Source organism: Quercus robur, chromosome 9 (genome assembly GCF_932294415.1).
Source record: "Quercus robur chromosome 9, dhQueRobu3.1, whole genome shotgun sequence".
Taxonomy (NCBI): domain Eukaryota; kingdom Viridiplantae; phylum Streptophyta; class Magnoliopsida; order Fagales; family Fagaceae; genus Quercus; species Quercus robur.
In genome coordinates, this window is record NC_065542.1 from 8,443,751 (window position 1) to 8,461,741 (window position 17,991).

At 31.8% G+C, this 17,991-nt stretch overlaps 1 protein-coding gene, 1 long non-coding RNA gene and 1 other non-coding gene across 4 annotated transcripts; 2 read left to right on the plus strand and 1 right to left on the minus strand.

The window, feature by feature from the left end:
- Window positions 1-3,492: 3,492 nt before the first annotated feature.
- Window positions 3,493-7,199, minus strand: LOC126699905 (uncharacterized). The gene is made up of 2 exons (XR_007646921.1): window positions 6,631-7,199; window positions 3,493-4,203 (listed from the first exon to the last, which is right to left on the minus strand). It is a non-coding gene; the product is annotated as an uncharacterized LOC126699905 (long non-coding RNA).
- Window positions 7,200-14,383: 7,184 nt separating this feature from the next.
- Window positions 14,384-15,973, plus strand: LOC126699586 (homeobox-leucine zipper protein ATHB-7-like). 2 transcript variants are annotated; one of them, XM_050397487.1, is made up of 2 exons: window positions 14,384-15,058; window positions 15,448-15,973. In XM_050397487.1, the coding sequence occupies exons 1-2, from the start codon at window positions 14,681-14,683 to the stop codon at window positions 15,634-15,636; spliced, it is 567 nt and encodes a 188-aa protein (XP_050253444.1). In that variant the 5' UTR covers window positions 14,384-14,680; the 3' UTR covers window positions 15,637-15,973. The 2 variants fall into 2 exon arrangements, with proteins under 2 accessions (XP_050253444.1, XP_050253443.1); XM_050397486.1 differs by having other exon boundaries at window positions 14,396-15,058; window positions 15,307-15,973.
- Window positions 15,974-17,397: 1,424 nt separating this feature from the next.
- TRNAL-UAG (transfer RNA leucine (anticodon UAG)) lies at window positions 17,398-17,477 on the plus strand. The gene has a single exon. It is a non-coding gene; the product is annotated as a tRNA-Leu (tRNA).
- Window positions 17,478-17,991: the final 514 nt, after the last annotated feature.

Consider the following 17,991-nt stretch of genomic DNA (forward strand, 5'->3'; position numbering starts at 1 on the left):
AAATTTGTAGTTTATTAAGTTGGCAGATCTGAATTGTATTACAGCTTAGATGGATGCACTTCCATTATATGATTATAATTTATCGAAAGCAAATTAATGAATTAGTTTATGGGTATATTATATATATACGCTTTTTTTTTTCCTTTTTTATTTATTTATTTTTTTTATTTTTAGAGAAACCAGACTGGGACAGCCTGGGCTTTATAAATAAAACCTCAATGAACATCAAATAAGACTAGAGGAGCAATGTCAGCTGGGATGTACTCCAACCACACCTGTAGCCCCATACAAAGGTATTAGGTATATACCATCCAATGGTTTTGAGTTTGACCAGACTGTTAGCAATATTATGGAAAGGTGAATCCTGTGGGTACAAATAAAACAGCTAGCTGTCTTTTATGTAAGGGTAGGAGGAGCTCCTTCAATTTTTTATTTCCTGTATTGTACTTTGAAATGCCAACCGTAATACTTTGTGATTCGATCAATCATAAGTATTAATGACTCCATTATTGTGGGATTAGTGAACTGGTTATTCTCTTGTGTAGAGAGAGAGAATAGCCCTAATGCATGACATAATTTATGAACAAACAAAATATTATGTCATGGTTCTCTCTCTCCAAATTACTAAAAGACTTTCATTTCTCCATATTAATTAAGAAATCTACATACATAAAGTCCAGGATGAGGAACTTGCTAGCTAACAGAAGAAATCATTTCTAGGAGCTCGTGGGCCTCAACCAGTGATCTATATTGGTAAATTGATCAAATCTTAGTAAATTTTTTTTAAAAAAAAATAATAATTCAATAATTATAATAATGGTAGGGAGGATTTGAATTTTGATTCTTCTTATAATGGAGAGTAAGTAATGCCATTAAAATACAAAATTCTTGACAATAAGACTAGCAAGTTAGAATATGCCGATTTGAAATTACATTAGTAATTACTTACAATAATGAAATTGATTCTCCTTAAGCAAAAAGCAAGTAATATTTATTGAAATATAAGACTTGATTCTAAGATTTTAATCAACTGATACAAAAAGCTACCCACAAGTAGATGGGTGTACCCTATAACCCAAGAGCAAGGGGCAAGCTAAGATAGATTCGCATTATATGACTCTTAACAGTAAGTAATTAATACCAAAACATTGAGAATAGGTAAAAAAATTTCCATATAAAATAACCTCTAATTTGAGAACACTAAGAAATATCTACTGCAACTACAACACTTGGTAGGTAGTGGTAACCCAGCCAACAGACAAACTTAAGAATAACCTTGCATAAATATTGAACCACAAACATTGCTTATGTTGCTCCCCAATACTTTGTATGCATAACGATTCTTAACCCATTGTTTATATTGATCTTTTACATGTAGTGGTAAGCGTGGAAACTAAAGTGAATCATCAGGGCACAGTGTGTCATCACCTTCACCGGCAATATATATAAAACCTACATTTCCTGCAGTGATCACTTTCTACTCCACCTAAAGAAATAAAAAGTTCCATTCTTTAACCTTTGTCTCTGCACATTTGCGCACCTGCATCCCACTACTGATAACAAATATATTGAAATGCCTTTTATTTCATATAAATTGTGGTCCAAACCATACTCTACGGGAAGTGTGTGCATGTTATGGTATAGTCCCAATGTAATTAAGAATTCTCCTCGACCTTGCTTACTGGTTTAGTTTAGCATTTGGGAAGTAGATTCTTGTTTTTCAAAGACAAATTTTCTGTTTTCTTCTGCTTTCAGAAGGAAAAAAGGTAGTCTATTATATATAGTAATAACAATACTGGATGCTTAGACATAATTCTTTGAAAGACAAAATATTCTTTAGATCTCCTTTAAAGATTTGGCTTTGATATTTACAAACGGTTGATGTGGCTAACTTTTTATTGGTTTTTATCTAGGCTTGCTATTAATATCATTTTTTTATTTACCAATAATTACTCCCTATATCAGAAATTTGAAAAAATATTTGTAAAAAAATTTATATCTCTAACATTACTCTCGTATAGAGTTATCAAGAAAAGAAAAAACTCTTTATATAGAGCTTTACAAAGATTAATTACAATTTACAAATATTTGAAATAATTTGTGAATCTTAGCAAATCACTTTTTTTTTTTTTTTTTTTTTTGAGAAACGGCAAATCACTTAATTTAAAGAAGCAAGTTGAAAAAAATATATGAATTCAAATAAGGAATTATATCCTGAAAGATTTAACTTGCTTTATTGACGAGTGATTGCAATTAAATTGATTACGTGATTGTACTCATGGAATAATAATAACCGTCATCTCCAATTAATTTTTGCATTCGTACAACTTAATACTACAAGGAATATCCATAGAGATTCTGGTTCTAATAATATAGTATAAGCAGTTAAGCACAGTGTTGGTGTATCTTAAATATATCGTCAATGACCATATCTTTCTTGTTTCCTTCACACCCACTCCGTCACTATCAACAAGTTTGATTGCCAGTGCCAGATAAAAAAGAATGTATTTCATTTCATTCAGTGGCTACATATATGCTTCCCACCTCTTACATGAGAAGATAAGAGGCAGAGGAGTAGTATGAAACAGCAATGTGATTACTAGCTTATAATTACTTTTTCAAATTATTTCAAAATAATCTAAAAAAATCTAAATCTTTATCACTTTCAATATAGTATCATAACCAAATCCAGTGACAGTTCATTTGGATAAAAGTATTTGAAGATAAGGATCTATAATTGAATAATCTGAATAAATTAAGTGTAAAATGACAACTTTTATCTTGATAATATTTTATGGATGGTTTAAGATGTGTATATATCAATATGTAAATTCGAAATTATTAAATGCAAGGTGTTATTTTAAATCCATGTATTTTCTATACTATATATAAGAGGATTTTCCTATTTCAACTGAACTTTTATGTGGCTCAAAAATACCCTCATTAATGAAGGGTAACTTCATTTAGAAATAGGGTCATAAATGTCAAATTACAAATTTCATTTTGAATTAAAAAAGAGAGCTCCACCACCGGGTACCTTTGGTGCGGTGGTCACTCCACAAGTATAAATGCTTATGGGGTGTGAGGTGCAAGGACCGAAATTTAAGTCTCTAAGAAGGAACTTTATACATATATACACTTAGATTAAGTTAGAATAGAAATTCTATCTCATATAAAATTTAGGATTTTTTCCCTTTATGTTAAAAAAAAAAAAATTACAGTTACTGCTTATCTCTAAAATTTATCATTTTTATTTGTTTGAAAAAAAAAATTCTAAATTATAATAGATGCAAATTATTAATCTTTACAAAAAAAAATAGAAGAGCCTATGAGCACGTGCTTAATGAAGGGTAACTTCATTTAGAAATAGGATCATAAATGTCAAATAACAAATTTCATTCGAATTCAAAAAGAGAACTCCTAAAATTTAAGATTTTTTTTCACTTTACAGTTATGGCTTATTTCTAAAGCTTATCTTTTTTCTTTGTTTAAAAAAAAAAAATTCTAAATTATAATAAATGCAAATTATTAACTTTTACCCAAAAAAATATAAGAGTCTTTCAGCATGCATGTGAGCACATACTCAGATACTAGTGTTATTAGAATAAAATTCTTAAAACTCAAATCTATCATGTGTTGTTAAATTGATGTAAAATAGTTTTTACTAGTGAATAAATATATTTCAAATCCATTGATTTTAAATCCTAAAATCTAAATGCAATTTTACACCGTTTCCCAAGTTCATATTGACTCTAGAGTCTAAAAACTCTAGACACCAATCCTTTTTTTTTTTTTTTTTGAAAAGGAAATAGACACCAATCCAAATGCAATTTTACACCATTTCCCAAGTTCATATTGACTCTAAAGTCTCTAGTCTAAAGTCTAAACACACCATATAGTTTTATCCTAGCTATTAGACTAGCAATAGTATGATAGCTTACAAACACTTTTTTCCAAAACTTACTTAAAACTTTGAAAGTGGCATAATTTGTATTGTCTTTAATGTTTTTCTAAAAGTTTACGAGATTACAGTTCCAAAAGAATAATCTGACGGAAAAAGCAATCCACAAATGATAAAAACTTACGGTTCTCGTATGGTAGGTAGCATTGGTAACGAGAGAGAGAGAGAGATTTAAGAATCACTGGAATGAGCATTATTCATCACAAATATGGCAATCATACATTGCCAGCGTTGGCTTCATCCTTCAAAAAGCAAAATTACAAAAACAAGAATAAACAAGAGAAAGATGGCTCGTAATTTCACTAAGTGCCTTACTTTTTCTTTTTTCTTTTTCTTTTTCTTTTTTTGATGAACACTAAGTGGCTTACTTATGCATTCAGAAATAAAATTAAAAAAGTTGTCTGTCTCATGCAATACAAATTTAAAAGTCTGAAAGTCTTTCATCCTTTATTAGAACTAAAAGTTAACAAAATTAAGAACAAACCTGACCTCTACTACTGCATAATAAGTATTTTATAGTAATTTGTATACCACATGAGGGAAGTCATTGCTTCTCCATTATTTTGGAACAACTACCAAGAAAAGAATCACTTTAATTGTTCATAGTTCATACTGATACAGAGACAAACAATAATGTTTGCACAGTTTTCTACACTGAATTTAGTACATGACAAATAAAAGGAGGTGGTGGTGCATGCATGGGCTTATTGAATCTATCTATTGATTCCATCCCTAGCGAGCTATAGCAGCTAGGCTTACTCGGTTTTCCTCTTGCTACTTTGTGTTACGATGATCCATTATGACTGTTTAGTGTTTAGACATTAAACAGTCATGCCATTGAAAAATAAGAAGAGGAGATTATTCTTAAAAGAAAGAAAGAAAGAGGAGATTGTATTCTATTACTTTTCTGTAGAATTATTGTTGTAATGAAAACAACTATAGAGTATGAAGCATAATAAAATGGCTTTATATGTCGTGTGATTTTTTTTTTTTTTGAGAATCAAGTCATGTGATTATTGTTACAAATAAAACAAAAATAATATTATATCATAACAAGTAACTTAATATATTAATTTAGGTTTTACACCAAGAGCATTGTAATTATAATTTAACTGGTATTTTCTAATTAATACTTTTAAAGGAAATATTAAAATTTCAAATTAAAAACCAAAAATAAAAAACAGTTAGGTTTAACGTGTTATTTGATTTAATGTGAGCATATTTTAACAATATAAGATAGTAAGATACTGATATAAGACAATTTACTCCATCTAAAACCTTATCACCAAAAGTTCTAATCATTTTTAAGTAGTATTTATTTTATTTCATCTGAAATTTATTTATTAAAATTCTAATTAATACATATTAATAGTTTTCTTTTTCTTTCCTCTTATCAAAAGCATTGTCTAAACTCTAAAGTCTAAACCAATACAGATTCATACCTAAAATATTTATTAATACAAGATAATATCTTTGTAGGAGAATATGGTTAACACACACACACAAGTCCCTACTTGATTGAGGAAAAAACATGATACTACTAGCTAGGAAATCTCCATTAAAAATAAAAGGAAAAGAAAATATTTAATGCCCCTATCTTGTCAATGAACACGCATACGATTACTACTTAAAAAGAAGTAATTAAATTCATTAATTGATGAAAAAATAAATGAGACATAATTTTCATTAAATCAAAAGAAGCCTAGCCTAGATAATATCCGGGGATAAGATCCAAAAGATAGATAGCGTCAAAAAGAAAAAAACGAAAGAAGAAATGAGAAAAGAGATTTCGAAAAGATAGCAGAAAGATGCCTCTTTTTATAAAGAGAGACACACAACAAATTGGAATCAATTCTCCAAGAATTAATACTATTTACCGACAAACACAATCTGATCTAGCTAGAATATTCCTGTAGTGCAGCTCCATATATATCTAGCTAGCTAGCAAGGTATAGTATTCCACTAAAAAATATATCAACAAAAATTCAATGTAAATATATATTTGGAAAAGCATTGGTAAAGCTGATAAGTTGAAGATTGTACAGCTCTGCAGATTCACACCCACCCCACTAGCAACAAGTTATACAAAACTATTACTTAATATTTTAAAATTGAAGGAAAACTTAATCTTTGTAGCTAAAAGTGTATTGTCCTTTTTCTAAATAATTAGGCTTTGGTAAACTAAACTTTCCACTAATCTTCTCTAGGGGATGAAAGGCTCTCTTAGTAGCCCTTTCTTAAACCCTAGTTCAAAATAAATAAATAAAATGAAGATACAACAATTATTGAAGCTAAACCCTAAAACTGAAGAAGGGAAACATATAGAAATTACCAGAAATTTTGAAGGCATCATGAGAAGACTCTATCCAATGATAAACCCAAAAAGGATTTTGGAGGAACTGAAGAAACACAGTCATGATGGCAGTAGTTGAATAACCCAAGACTAGAACTTAAAAGCAATGATGAAAAAAAAAAAAAAAAAAGTCTGTGTTCTTGTCAGAACCCAAAGACTAAACATAAAACAGTCAAAGCTTTTCATCATGACACCAATCTGATAGTAATTAACCACACTAATATTTCCACAAAAGAACAAAATCAAATCCACAAAAAGTAGAGAACTTATAACACCAAAAAATGATGGGAAATTTTCAGAATTAAGCAAAACCCACCTGGGAGATCATGCAGGCGATTGAATGAATGAGATCTTAAGAGGCGAAGATGATTGTACTGATCAAAAAGGAAGCAATAATTGAGGGGAATGAAGCCTGGTCCGAGGACGCTGACACACATATATATAAATCGAGTTATGATCATATGTATGATCGGTTTTGAAACTGATGAGGAACAGAAAGAAAACGATCGATTTAGCCGGTGAGTCTTGGCCTTGGACCAGATAACATTCCCCTCAAAAGAGAAAGCTTCCTCAATTCCTAGCTATCCTTATTCCTTGATATCTCTTTGCAAGCAAGAGACAGCAAGAGACTTCTTTGATCTTCTTCTTCATATATATTTTTGTGTGGTTATTCTTATCTCCAACAGTGCAAACCTTTCTTTTATGAATGGAATGAGATTTTGGTTTATGCTATAATGAAAACATGATGATGAAAATAATCATTTTGGTTTTAGGGAAAGATAAAGGGCTGCACAGAGAGAGAGAGAGAGAGGGTGCATGGGGTCCTGGGATCGTGGTCATTTCTGGAACCCAGCTGTGGGGTTGGGTGGGACTGCCTTTTGTCTCTCTTTCTCACAATTCATATGGACAGAATGTGTGTTTTTGGGTAAATTTTAAAAGCTATTCTTATGCTTTTTTTATGTACAGAACTTACTTTATCTTACAATTTTTTTTTTTTTTTTAACTTTTTCAAAGTACACTTTAACATACGAAAAAAAAAACTATATAAGTTGTTTCCAAAGGAACATAATATAAACCGGTCAATATCCATTCTTTGATTTGAATCATATGATCATGATCTTCTTCAAATTCTCTAACGCATTATATGGATTTGACTATATATGTTTTGAAGTAGACAATAATATTATGGTTGGTGGAATCATTCTCCTCCTACCAATCATCAACCTTGTTTGAAGTAGTCATGACAAAATAAGTTGAAAATTGAACATCTTATAAATTCATGAATACGTACACAGGAATTTTTCAAAGTTTATTACAAATTTATAATGCCATAAAATTAATGCATTAATGTTTTACTATATTGTTGATGCGGTATGAATCAAATTAGTTGACATGTCTGTTGTTAAGACTTTTATAATAAAATTAGTCAATAATTCGTGCAATGTATAGAAAAGTTTAATAAAATATTTTTTTTTTCATTATTTTTTTTTTGGGTCTAATTAACTATGAAATTTAATAATTATGGTAATTATTAATAGGTATTTACTATATTTTTGTTTGTATATGGAACTATATACTCTACTATTTAAAAAATATATGATTTTGTAAAATTTTAATGGATGGATTAAATATATAATATATAATATATTTAAATATATATATATATATATATAATTGAATAATGAAGCATACAACAACAGCATTAGTCAAGGAAGTTTATAGACACAAAAAAATTTCACATTCATTAATGTGGCAAATTATTAGTGGTGATTAAAAAGCTAGTGTTAGTGGTGAATTCAGATAATAACCAATTAAAACTCATCAATTCAACAGTTGTGATTTTTTTTTTTTTTTTTTTTTGGATATAAGAAGCATTGCTCACATAAGCCAACAAACACTGTTTCAAAATGAGTGTGCGAAACAGGTGCAGCCCACTACTGTGAGGTCGGTGAGTACAGTGGAGCCCAATTAGCTGGTTGAGCTGTCCAATGAAAGAAATAACACTTGTTTCGTTCTGGGCCAAATTTATTCAGGCAGGTGTAGGCCCATTACATTTCTACGCTGCTACGCCGGCTTGCACTAAATAACATTGATGGGTAAGCCCACTTAAGATTCAATAAAGGGCGTTGTCTAACGGGCCTGAATGGGACAACTTTTATTTTGTTTTGGAGGAATGAAAATTTTTTATTTGACCAAGAAAATTGCTTAAGTAGACCTGACAAAATTGGACCTGGATTTGATAACCCGCTTCAACTCAAGAAAAAAAAAAAATGTACCAAAAAATATTTGTGTTAATAACTTGAGTAAATTGGATTTCTAAATGCACTCAGTACTTTTTTTTTCCTTTTTTTTTCTCTAAACAAATGCAATAAGTTTCATAATACTCGAAGTTATGGACCAGGGTTGAGGGGTGCTATCAACTAATGCTACTATCTCAGCAAAAATAAAATAAAATAAAATCAACTAATACTACAACTTCACCCACACAAAAATGTTTTTCAAACTCTGGACAAAAACAGGTATTGTCATATGACCACAAGGTCATTGGCCACAAATATATTTGTTATGCATGTGTGAGCGGAGGTTACATATTTAATAATAAAAAAATATGAGTAATTAATATAAAATAATTAGGTCCACATTTATTGATTTAAACTTTTTGGTTAAGTCGTTTCGTTTCAAAAAAAAAAAAAAAAAGACTTCTCAAGGTATTAATATTTCTCCATATCATCACCGTACACCCTTGGTGCAGTGGTCACTCTACAAGTATAAATGCTTGTGGGATGTGGAGGGTAAGGGCCGGGGTTTAAGTCTCCAGAAGGGAACTTCACACACATATACACTTAGATTAGATTAGAGTAGAAATTTTATCTTGTATAAAAAAAAAAAAAAGTATTTCTCCATATCAAAGATTAAAAATAAAAAACAAATAAGGGTATTAGTGTTTATAAATCACAAATCTCAATAAGTGGTATTAAAGTCAATGGATGTCTTAAAAAACCCAACAAAGCAGAATTTCTAATGATATGACCAAAGCAACACAAGATTTCCACGGATGGCATATGAGAGAGTCCATGGAATTTGTTAGATATAGAAGTATGAGTGAAAGTCTCAAGATTCACACACATATACACTTGGCATATGAGAGAGTCTATGGAATTTGTTAGGTATAGAAGTATGAGTGAAAGTCTCATGGTTGAAGAATGAGGGCCCATGTATGGAAATTGTTAGGATATATACGTGTGGGGGGAAGTCTTATGACCATATATAATCTAATCCGAATATACTAAATTTTAATATATTCCGACCATCTTCCTTCCCCTATACTCTACTCTCGTCTCTCTTTATCTCCCTCCGTTCCAATCATGCCTTTAAGAATTTTTTATTAATAGAATTTAATTGTTACAACAAGTGAGAGAGAGAGAGGTGATTTGAATCTTGGTACTCCTCAAAATGAAGACCAAACAATGTCAATAAGATACAAAACTCTTTAGAATCCTTCGGATTAAAGGACGAACCATCTCACTTTAAAATTTTAGGCATAAAAATTTGTTGTTAACATAGTAGAAATCAATCTAGACATAGCTCATGTAATCATATATATAATCCATAGATACTAAGAAAGAGTTGGATAATAGGATTGTTAATGATCATCAAATAATTCATGACTTAATTATTAGAGGACTAACCAACTCACTTTGTTGTAGCTTTTAGGCACGAAAAATTGGCATATAAATTGGTTTGAGAATTGAAATGAATTATTAAGTCATTCATGCTTGCGCAAAAGAAAAGAAATGCTAATTAATCATTGCCGTTCAAGACAAATAAGTTGGTCATTGTCAAAGGCAGTGGTTAGAGATAGACTTAAGGAGATTCGAGGGGGAGGCCTTTTTCATATACACGCAGTTTCTAGATGCAAACCCAGCTTCCTGGACGTGGACAAAGGGGTATTTGTTGTTCAATACTCACTACAGGACATTACATATAGTAGTTTTGGTGACATTTTGAGGAAAGCATCTTGCTTTACGACATTTGCTCCTTTAATCATCTTCCCAACTTTTCTATGTATTGCTTTTGTCTTCATGTTCACATTGCCTCATAACTTTTGATATTAATCCTTAAAAGTTAAGCTATTTGGATTTTAGTCCCTAATGTTGTTTTCGATAGATATGATAGAATTTCAACTTATAAGAGACTTTATCAATTGAACTAACTAAAACGTGCTCTCTAATGTTGTTAATTCATCCTTCCAATTCCACCCTTGTATGTTAATGTGAAGCTTGCAATTCCTATAATGTATGTTAGTTATAAGTCCAATTAAAATATGTCAAGTCAACTAAAGAATCCAAAAAAGAATTGTAAAAATTCAAATAAATAACTATCTAAAATTAAAGAGACTTAAAAAGACAAAAGGCATTAATCTATAAGAGATTGAGGAGCAATTTACTATATCAATTTCTCCAAGATAGACACATGCCAAGCACATGAATTAATAAGGCAACGGTTACCTCGAAGCGACTATAAATGGTTTCTCAGTTTTAATATTTGCGAGATGTTTAGCAAAAAAGACACAAATCAGTACATGTTATGTGGTAAGGAAGACAAGATTAATTGTCAAAGCCTCAAGTATAAACAGAATGATTATTCTATGAGAAAGGGTGGGCACATTCAGACACAAAAACCCATAATATAATTTGTATTTGTATCGCGTAGCATGTAGGCAATCCGTAGGCTTGTAAGAGGTTTTATACATGTAAGTTTGTATTCAAGTTCTTAATTTAATTAGGCATTACTCTTTTTAAGTAGGTTTTTACCCTTTTTTGCAGTTTATTTTACTTTGAGTAAGCTTGGTATATATTAGGCTTGATAATTTAGGCATCGTAATCTAGGCATTTTCTTATTTTCATTGTCAACTTGTGAATTTCACAAAAGTCCCATTAAGTATTAAGTTAAGCATGGATAGAAAGACCACAAATAAAACAGACTCATGTTGGGAACTAAAATTCAATTTTTTATACATTTAAGGCTTAAAATTAAAATTACCTCAAATTTTAAGGATATAGTTTACATTTTAGTCTACACTTTATTCTAGTGCATTTAAGGTGATTGCATGGTATACAGTAACTTCAATCTACATCCATTGTGGTATTTAAGTACTCCTATCTCCATAGGTAAATTATAATGTCCCATTCAAATGGTGAATAATATATAAGACTGCATCCAAAGTTCCAAACCATGTCTAAATGTCCTACTTGAATGAGACTAATTGCCCTTTAATGGCCAATAAAAATTGTTGATAAGGAATTTTCAGAACTTCAATCAAACAAAGAACTGTTGTCAATATAGTAGAAGTCAAATTTCAGGTCTTTTTGGTTAACTGTAAACGTGTTCCAGGGATTGTTCATTGTTTGTGTTTCTTTTGTTTCCAAAAAATGAATTTACTTTCAAAATGTGTTTTGGAAATCTAAACCTATATGGTTCAACAATTCCTTGCCAAATTGTCAACAATTTAAGGCTCCCGTGGCGTGCAAGCGAGGACTAATTAGAAAGAGTATCCTAAGCTTATTGACCGACACCTATTCTTTTTCACAAGACACTTCACCAACCATGACATTGACACCTATTGTTTTGGTAAGAATTCATGACATATACACGCCAAACTGTAAAGCCATTTTGGACAATCCAATGCCACCAAAACATGAACAGAGTTTGGAAAAATAGTACCTGAATCAATGGTCTCAAATTATATGAACTTCGTGGCCAAATCTATACCTGAAACTTGAAACCAAAATGGATAGTTGGCCTTTGTCTAAGGCCAACTGGTATGATTAGCCTATCATTGTTAGGGTTGATTTTTAGAATCTCATGTGATTTAACTTTACAATCTATTATTCATCATTCATTTGTCTGTGTTAGGCGATTTAATTAGTTGATCCTCATGTCTTAGGAATTTATGATCCACTCTAAGAATAGTACGAAATCTTATCCTAGATATTCAAGTGATAAGTATCAATATGAGCCAGAAACTTCATGCCAAAGATTGCACCCATCTTTTTGTTCAAAATATGCAGGAGGTCATTTGTTCAAATTATTGTTACATAGCTTTAATCTGTGCCTTCAGTACTAAGTAATTAAAAATGTTTCCTTCAATGGAACAAGACTACAGGATTTTATTATATCCATCAACATCTTGTAAAACTAGTACAACAATCTTCATTAAATCACTATGAGTTTATCTTCCCAGCTGAGTAAGTGGTTGATTAATTAGTGATAGTAGTGACAAAGTGCTAATATATACCTGTATTAGTCAAATCTAATCAAAAGTCTATTTAGAATTAACTGCCACCCAGTGGCGGAGCCAGGATTTTGGTTTAGAGGGGGCAAAATTAAAAAACATCATTTAAAGTGAAATTAATCTAAAAAATATTAATCAATAATAATAACAAAACAAAGAAACAATTATAAGAAAATAAATATATTTCATATCATTAAAATAAATAAACAAAAATAACCAATTCATAGTTACTACAAAATTTACAACAAAAAGTTTACAAATTGATGTGGTAAAAATGTGATTAGTGTTATATAAACAATATAATGATAGATGTTTGTAATTATTTTTTGTGATTGGTGATATGCTAATTTGTAAGATATAAATAGTAAAATTTGCAATATTTTTAGCATCACTTAACAATAAAATACTGCAAAAAGTATCATTAACAGTGAAAATAATGATAGAAATTAAAAACAAAAAAAAGTTGTGAAATAATTATCAAACGTGGGACAAGACAAAAGCTTACAAGAGCAGTAAATTAGGTGAAAAGGATTTGATGTTTGAGAAAATTTTTTTTTTTTTTTACTTTCCTTTTCTTGTGTCAGAACCACTTTCAAGTTACAACCAATTGGGAGTCATTTTTTTCTTTCTTTTTCTTTGTGTCAGAGTCCCTTACATATACAAAGAAATTTTAGGTGGAGTCAAGGGGGGGCAGGTGCCCCCCCTCGCCCCCCTCTGGCTCCGCCACTGCTGCCACCCTTTGTGAATCAAAACCAGAATATGTTAATAAAGAGAGAGAGAGAGAGAGAGGGAGGCACTTATTTCAAAGTTCATTGCCAAGAAGAACTTTTTCTTCTGATAAGCTAATTGTCAGTGATTGATTGTGGGAACTTTACAAAAATCTAATGTACTGAAAAAGTGCGTGCAAGTTCAAAGTTAGTTGATTAATCTCTATCTTGCAGACACTGATAAAGCTTAAATTTGACTACTCAGACCCCATGGCCAATTATTTTTGTAAGCTAGCCACATAACAGCAGATCTAACCACAAAATATCCGTTCCACACTGATCCAGACAGCAAAGATCAAAACGTTGACAAGAACAGTTCGAAAATTTTCCTCAGCAAAAGATCTAAAGGACGATAATAATATCTTGAAAATTTTCCCTTTTACTCACAATAAAGTGATCCTAAGTTTGAAAATAAGAGCAGGAAACAATGCTCTCACATACCCTTGCCACATGCAAGATTCTGTAGTCAAGAAAATATGTTAACTAAGAGATGCATTCTTTTAACTTCTAAGATAAACCAAACCCCTTAAAATGAATATTGTGTTCTATTTTTTTTGCTTTTTTTTTCTGTTCAATTTTCTCACTGACTAACCAAATGGCATTCTTGTCACTGCCATTTTCTTCATACATTTTATATCATTTGAGAAAACTACAGTTTCCTCGTATAGTTTAGTCCTATTACAATGTACTACACAAACTTTCTAATTACTACATTTGAAACTTGAAAGCTTCATCTTTTTTAGAAACAGTTTTCAATGAAATTAGAAACAGGTCTCAATTGTATGCTTTTTTCTTTCCTTTTTGGTTTACAAAGAGTGGGGGGTGGGGGATTTGAATCTAAATTTTCCTCATTGGACAATACCACTCAGTCACGAGTCTCTTGGGTAGCCTCCAATAATGTGTACGCTTGCAAAGATGACCTGTGTATAATTTACTTTTCCATTTATATACCACTGTGATGGGACTCGAACAAAAACTATGCATGGATCACTGTCTATAAATAAACAGAGAGAAGATAGGAATGTCCTCAAAGGCATAAGATGGACATTGCAATACGGTATCTAATCCCATTGGTTGGAGTAATCCATAAGTCATAATTATCTGAAAGCAAAAGCCCATACACTCTCTTCATGCCTAACTATATATCCTACAGCCAACCTCTATGGTAGAGTTCCAAAGCACATTCTTCACAAAGATATGACTCTCTTTGCTTCCAAAAACAAAGAGAGTCATATCTTTTATTACTCTATTAATTAAACTACTTTGATAAACAGTTCTTCCTGTCTCAATTGAGAAACAAAACAATGGAAGGTAGAGAGTACATGTACAGTCCAGCAGTGCCAGAAGGTAAATATGAAATCTTCACTTGCCAGCAGCCACCTCAAACTGCAAGAAAGAAGAAGAACAAGATTGTGAACAAGAGCAGGTTTAGTGCTGAACAAATTAAGTCACTAGAATCCTCATTTGAATCAGAGACAAGGCTCGAGCCTAGGAAGAAGGTGCAACTGGCACGAGAGCTTGGGCTGCAACCTCGCCAGATTGCCATATGGTTTCAGAACAGAAGGGCTAGATGGAAGTCAAAACAGATAGAGAATGAATACAAAACACTCAAAGATAATTATGACAATTTAGCATCCCAGTTTGAGTCCTTAAAGAAAGAGAAACAATCCTTGCTCATACAGGTACTGTATTTTTTAAAATATATATTATTATGTTATGAGAAGGCATTAATTCCCATATGTTCAAGTAGTCAACAGAAATATACTAAGGATATTACAAATTTTATCACATAATTCTTTCAAACTGATATGTGGCATCAATCGCATTCGTTGTCACGACAAGTTGTAAACTTTTTGTAGTAAAACTGATGGTAGTTTTGAAAAATTTTCCATGCCATAAACATGAGCGTCTTGTTTGATTTTGCCAACAGTTGCAAATCCTAGGTGATATGCTGGGAAAAACTCATGGTGGGAATGAAGACAGCAAGGGTTTGGAAGGAAATAGTGCAGTTTGTACATCAAATAATGTAAATACCAATAGTGAGACTAAAGCAAAGCTGAATTGCTTTCAGGAGGGAATGGAAGGCAGTGCAGTCATGTGTCCACATGAAGATAAGACTGGCATTCGAAACTTTGAGGAGGAAGGACAAGGACTTCTGAACGTGACAGAACATGTACATGTTCCTTTTGCATCACTTGAAAAATGGTACACTTATGATTCATGTGGTCTGCTTGATCAGTTATGTAGTAGTTCATACTAGCTAAACTTTTGGACTAAGAAAAATGCACCTAGTTTACAAATTTTGGATATTTGTTTACCAATTGGACCTTCGAAAGGACCAGAGGAGAGAGGGAATGGTGAAGTGGATGGCTCTAAGTACATTCAGAATAGTCCATCAAGCATCCATATAGTAGATTAAAGGAATGCTACAGAGCTCAAGACAACTGAAGCAAGCAAAGGAATGGTCACCTAGAGATTTGTTCAGGCATGTTTGCCCGTGTGAGTGTGAGTGTGTGCATGTGTTGTGAGGCAAAGACTGCGACCTTGTAGAAATATGACAAACATCAATACAAAAGTGCAACATAATGCTTGAATAATTTAGCAGTGTATTGTTTGATTGTGTGAATTATAGAATTAATTATTTCTTCTTTGTGGCTTATGGTGTATACATCAACACAATAAGATGCAAGACATACATGAAACCCACAAGCCAAGTCAGTGAGGTTCCATGAACAAATTGCCATACTCTATTTAACTAAAAGAATTAATGAGAATGGTTCTAACTTCTAAGTTAAGGTCAATCTGGCACACAAGATGGCCTTAAAAGCACTTAACCTCAGTTACACAAGATGGCCTTTAATGGGAATGGCCATGCGCACTAAATCAATATTGATTATACTGTATATAATACTGTTCAATCACAAGTTTAATTCATCCTAGCAAAAGTTTAATCACAAACTTTTTTTCTATATTCTATGTATAGCACTGTTCAATCACAAGTATAATTCATCCTAGAAAAAGCCTGTAACACTTGAGAAGAACATATTTTTGGAACACTATGGTTTCAGGTAGTCGAACATAAAAACAAGGTAGCTCATCTTCTAGCAAAGTGGGATTGGTCTGGTAATATTTTTGGCTCTTTTCATGGTTAGGCTTCCCCTTTGTTCTTAGTCACTCTTTGTGTTCCTGTTTTTCTTGTTAATTGTTTTTTCTTGTAGCCAAAAAATAAAAATAAAAACCCTTACACTGAGACAATTTATTTATCCTAATGTCCATTTTGCTTTCAAATTTAGAATTTCTTTCATGCCTCTAACTTGCCTTCAAGGTTCTGGTTATTGGGTATATGCTATTCTCAGTTTTTCGCCATGAGTTTTGGTTCAAAATGTTAAATTATGAAGCAGGTCCTACCACTTTTTTTGTTTTTTATTATAACAAGGTCCTACCACTCTTCAATACTAAAAACACTATGGGCTATGCTCTAGTACTTTTAGAGGGTAATCACTGATCACGTCTACATTTTTTGGTCTTTTTCAAGACATCAAATCCCAGAATGTTGCCATCAAAGTCTAATACTTCCATTTGATTTCAAGTCAGCAAACATATTATTTTTTACTCCACGGCCTAATCGAAATTCACTTCCTTCTCAAACATATTCTCATGAAAATATGCTGTAATAAAAACTAGTTACTTTAAGAGAATTGAAAGTAACACATTAAAAAATAAAAAATCAAAGTCATACAACTTCTTAAGCAAGATAAGAGCGACACACTGACAATAACAAGCTCTTTTGTTTTTTTCTTTTTGGTGGCTTTATGCGTTATGGGTTTCATGAAAAATGATTATTTTAGCTGGGAAGTGACAAAAGCACTCACTTTGAAACCTCCATGTGAAATCTTCAAGTGGGTATTAGCATAATGGCCTATGCTGTGCTTTGTCTATAGCGCACACTAATGCTGACAGCAGGTAAAAAATCAGATAATTTGTTTATAGTTATGAAATAGGTAATTGAATGCACAAGCACGACAGTTTGGCCGAGTGGTCTAAGGCGCCAGATTTAGGCTCTGGTCCGAAAGGGCGTGGGTTCAAATCCCACAGCTGTCAATTTCGTTTTGTTGCTTTTTTGTGGGCCCTCTCTCATGTTATTTTGGGCTGTGTCCCTAGTCTTCAATTGGGCTTGAATCTGAATTTAAGTTCAATTTGTGTTTTTGAAGGGATAACATTAGTATCAGGCCCAATGAAAGCAAGAATGACAAAGAAACACTAAAATTGGGGAAACTGCTCTTGTCAATAAAATAATAGTAAAAGCCATAACAATTAGGAGTATTCTATTTTCACTATAAATATGTTTTGAATTATATATGATAGAAAAGAGATCATCCAATAGTATTGTCAGCTAAAGAGATTTGATTAGATAGACCCAATTTTACCTTCCATATTTGACACACTATGAGCATTGGATCCAAAACAATAATTTTGACATTGCTATGAAGCCCAAAAGTAACCATTCCACTAAACACCCGCTTATTAAGCAAATAGAAATTAGCTTTGTGGGCTTTGCTTGAACCACATGATGCAAGGTGAAAATAGCCCAATACCACCTTCCAGCAAAATTTGT

What these genes read in the sequence shown, in the direction of transcription:
- LOC126699586 (XM_050397486.1), top strand. Translation starts at nt 14,681, where the DNA reads ATGGAAGGTAGAGAGTACATGTACAGTCCAGCAGTGCCAGAAGGTAAA. An exon ending in AACAATCCTTGCTCATACAG is followed by an intron (nt 15,059 to 15,306) that starts GTACTGTATTTT and finishes TTTTGCCAACAG; the next exon opens with TTGCAAATCCTAGGTGATAT.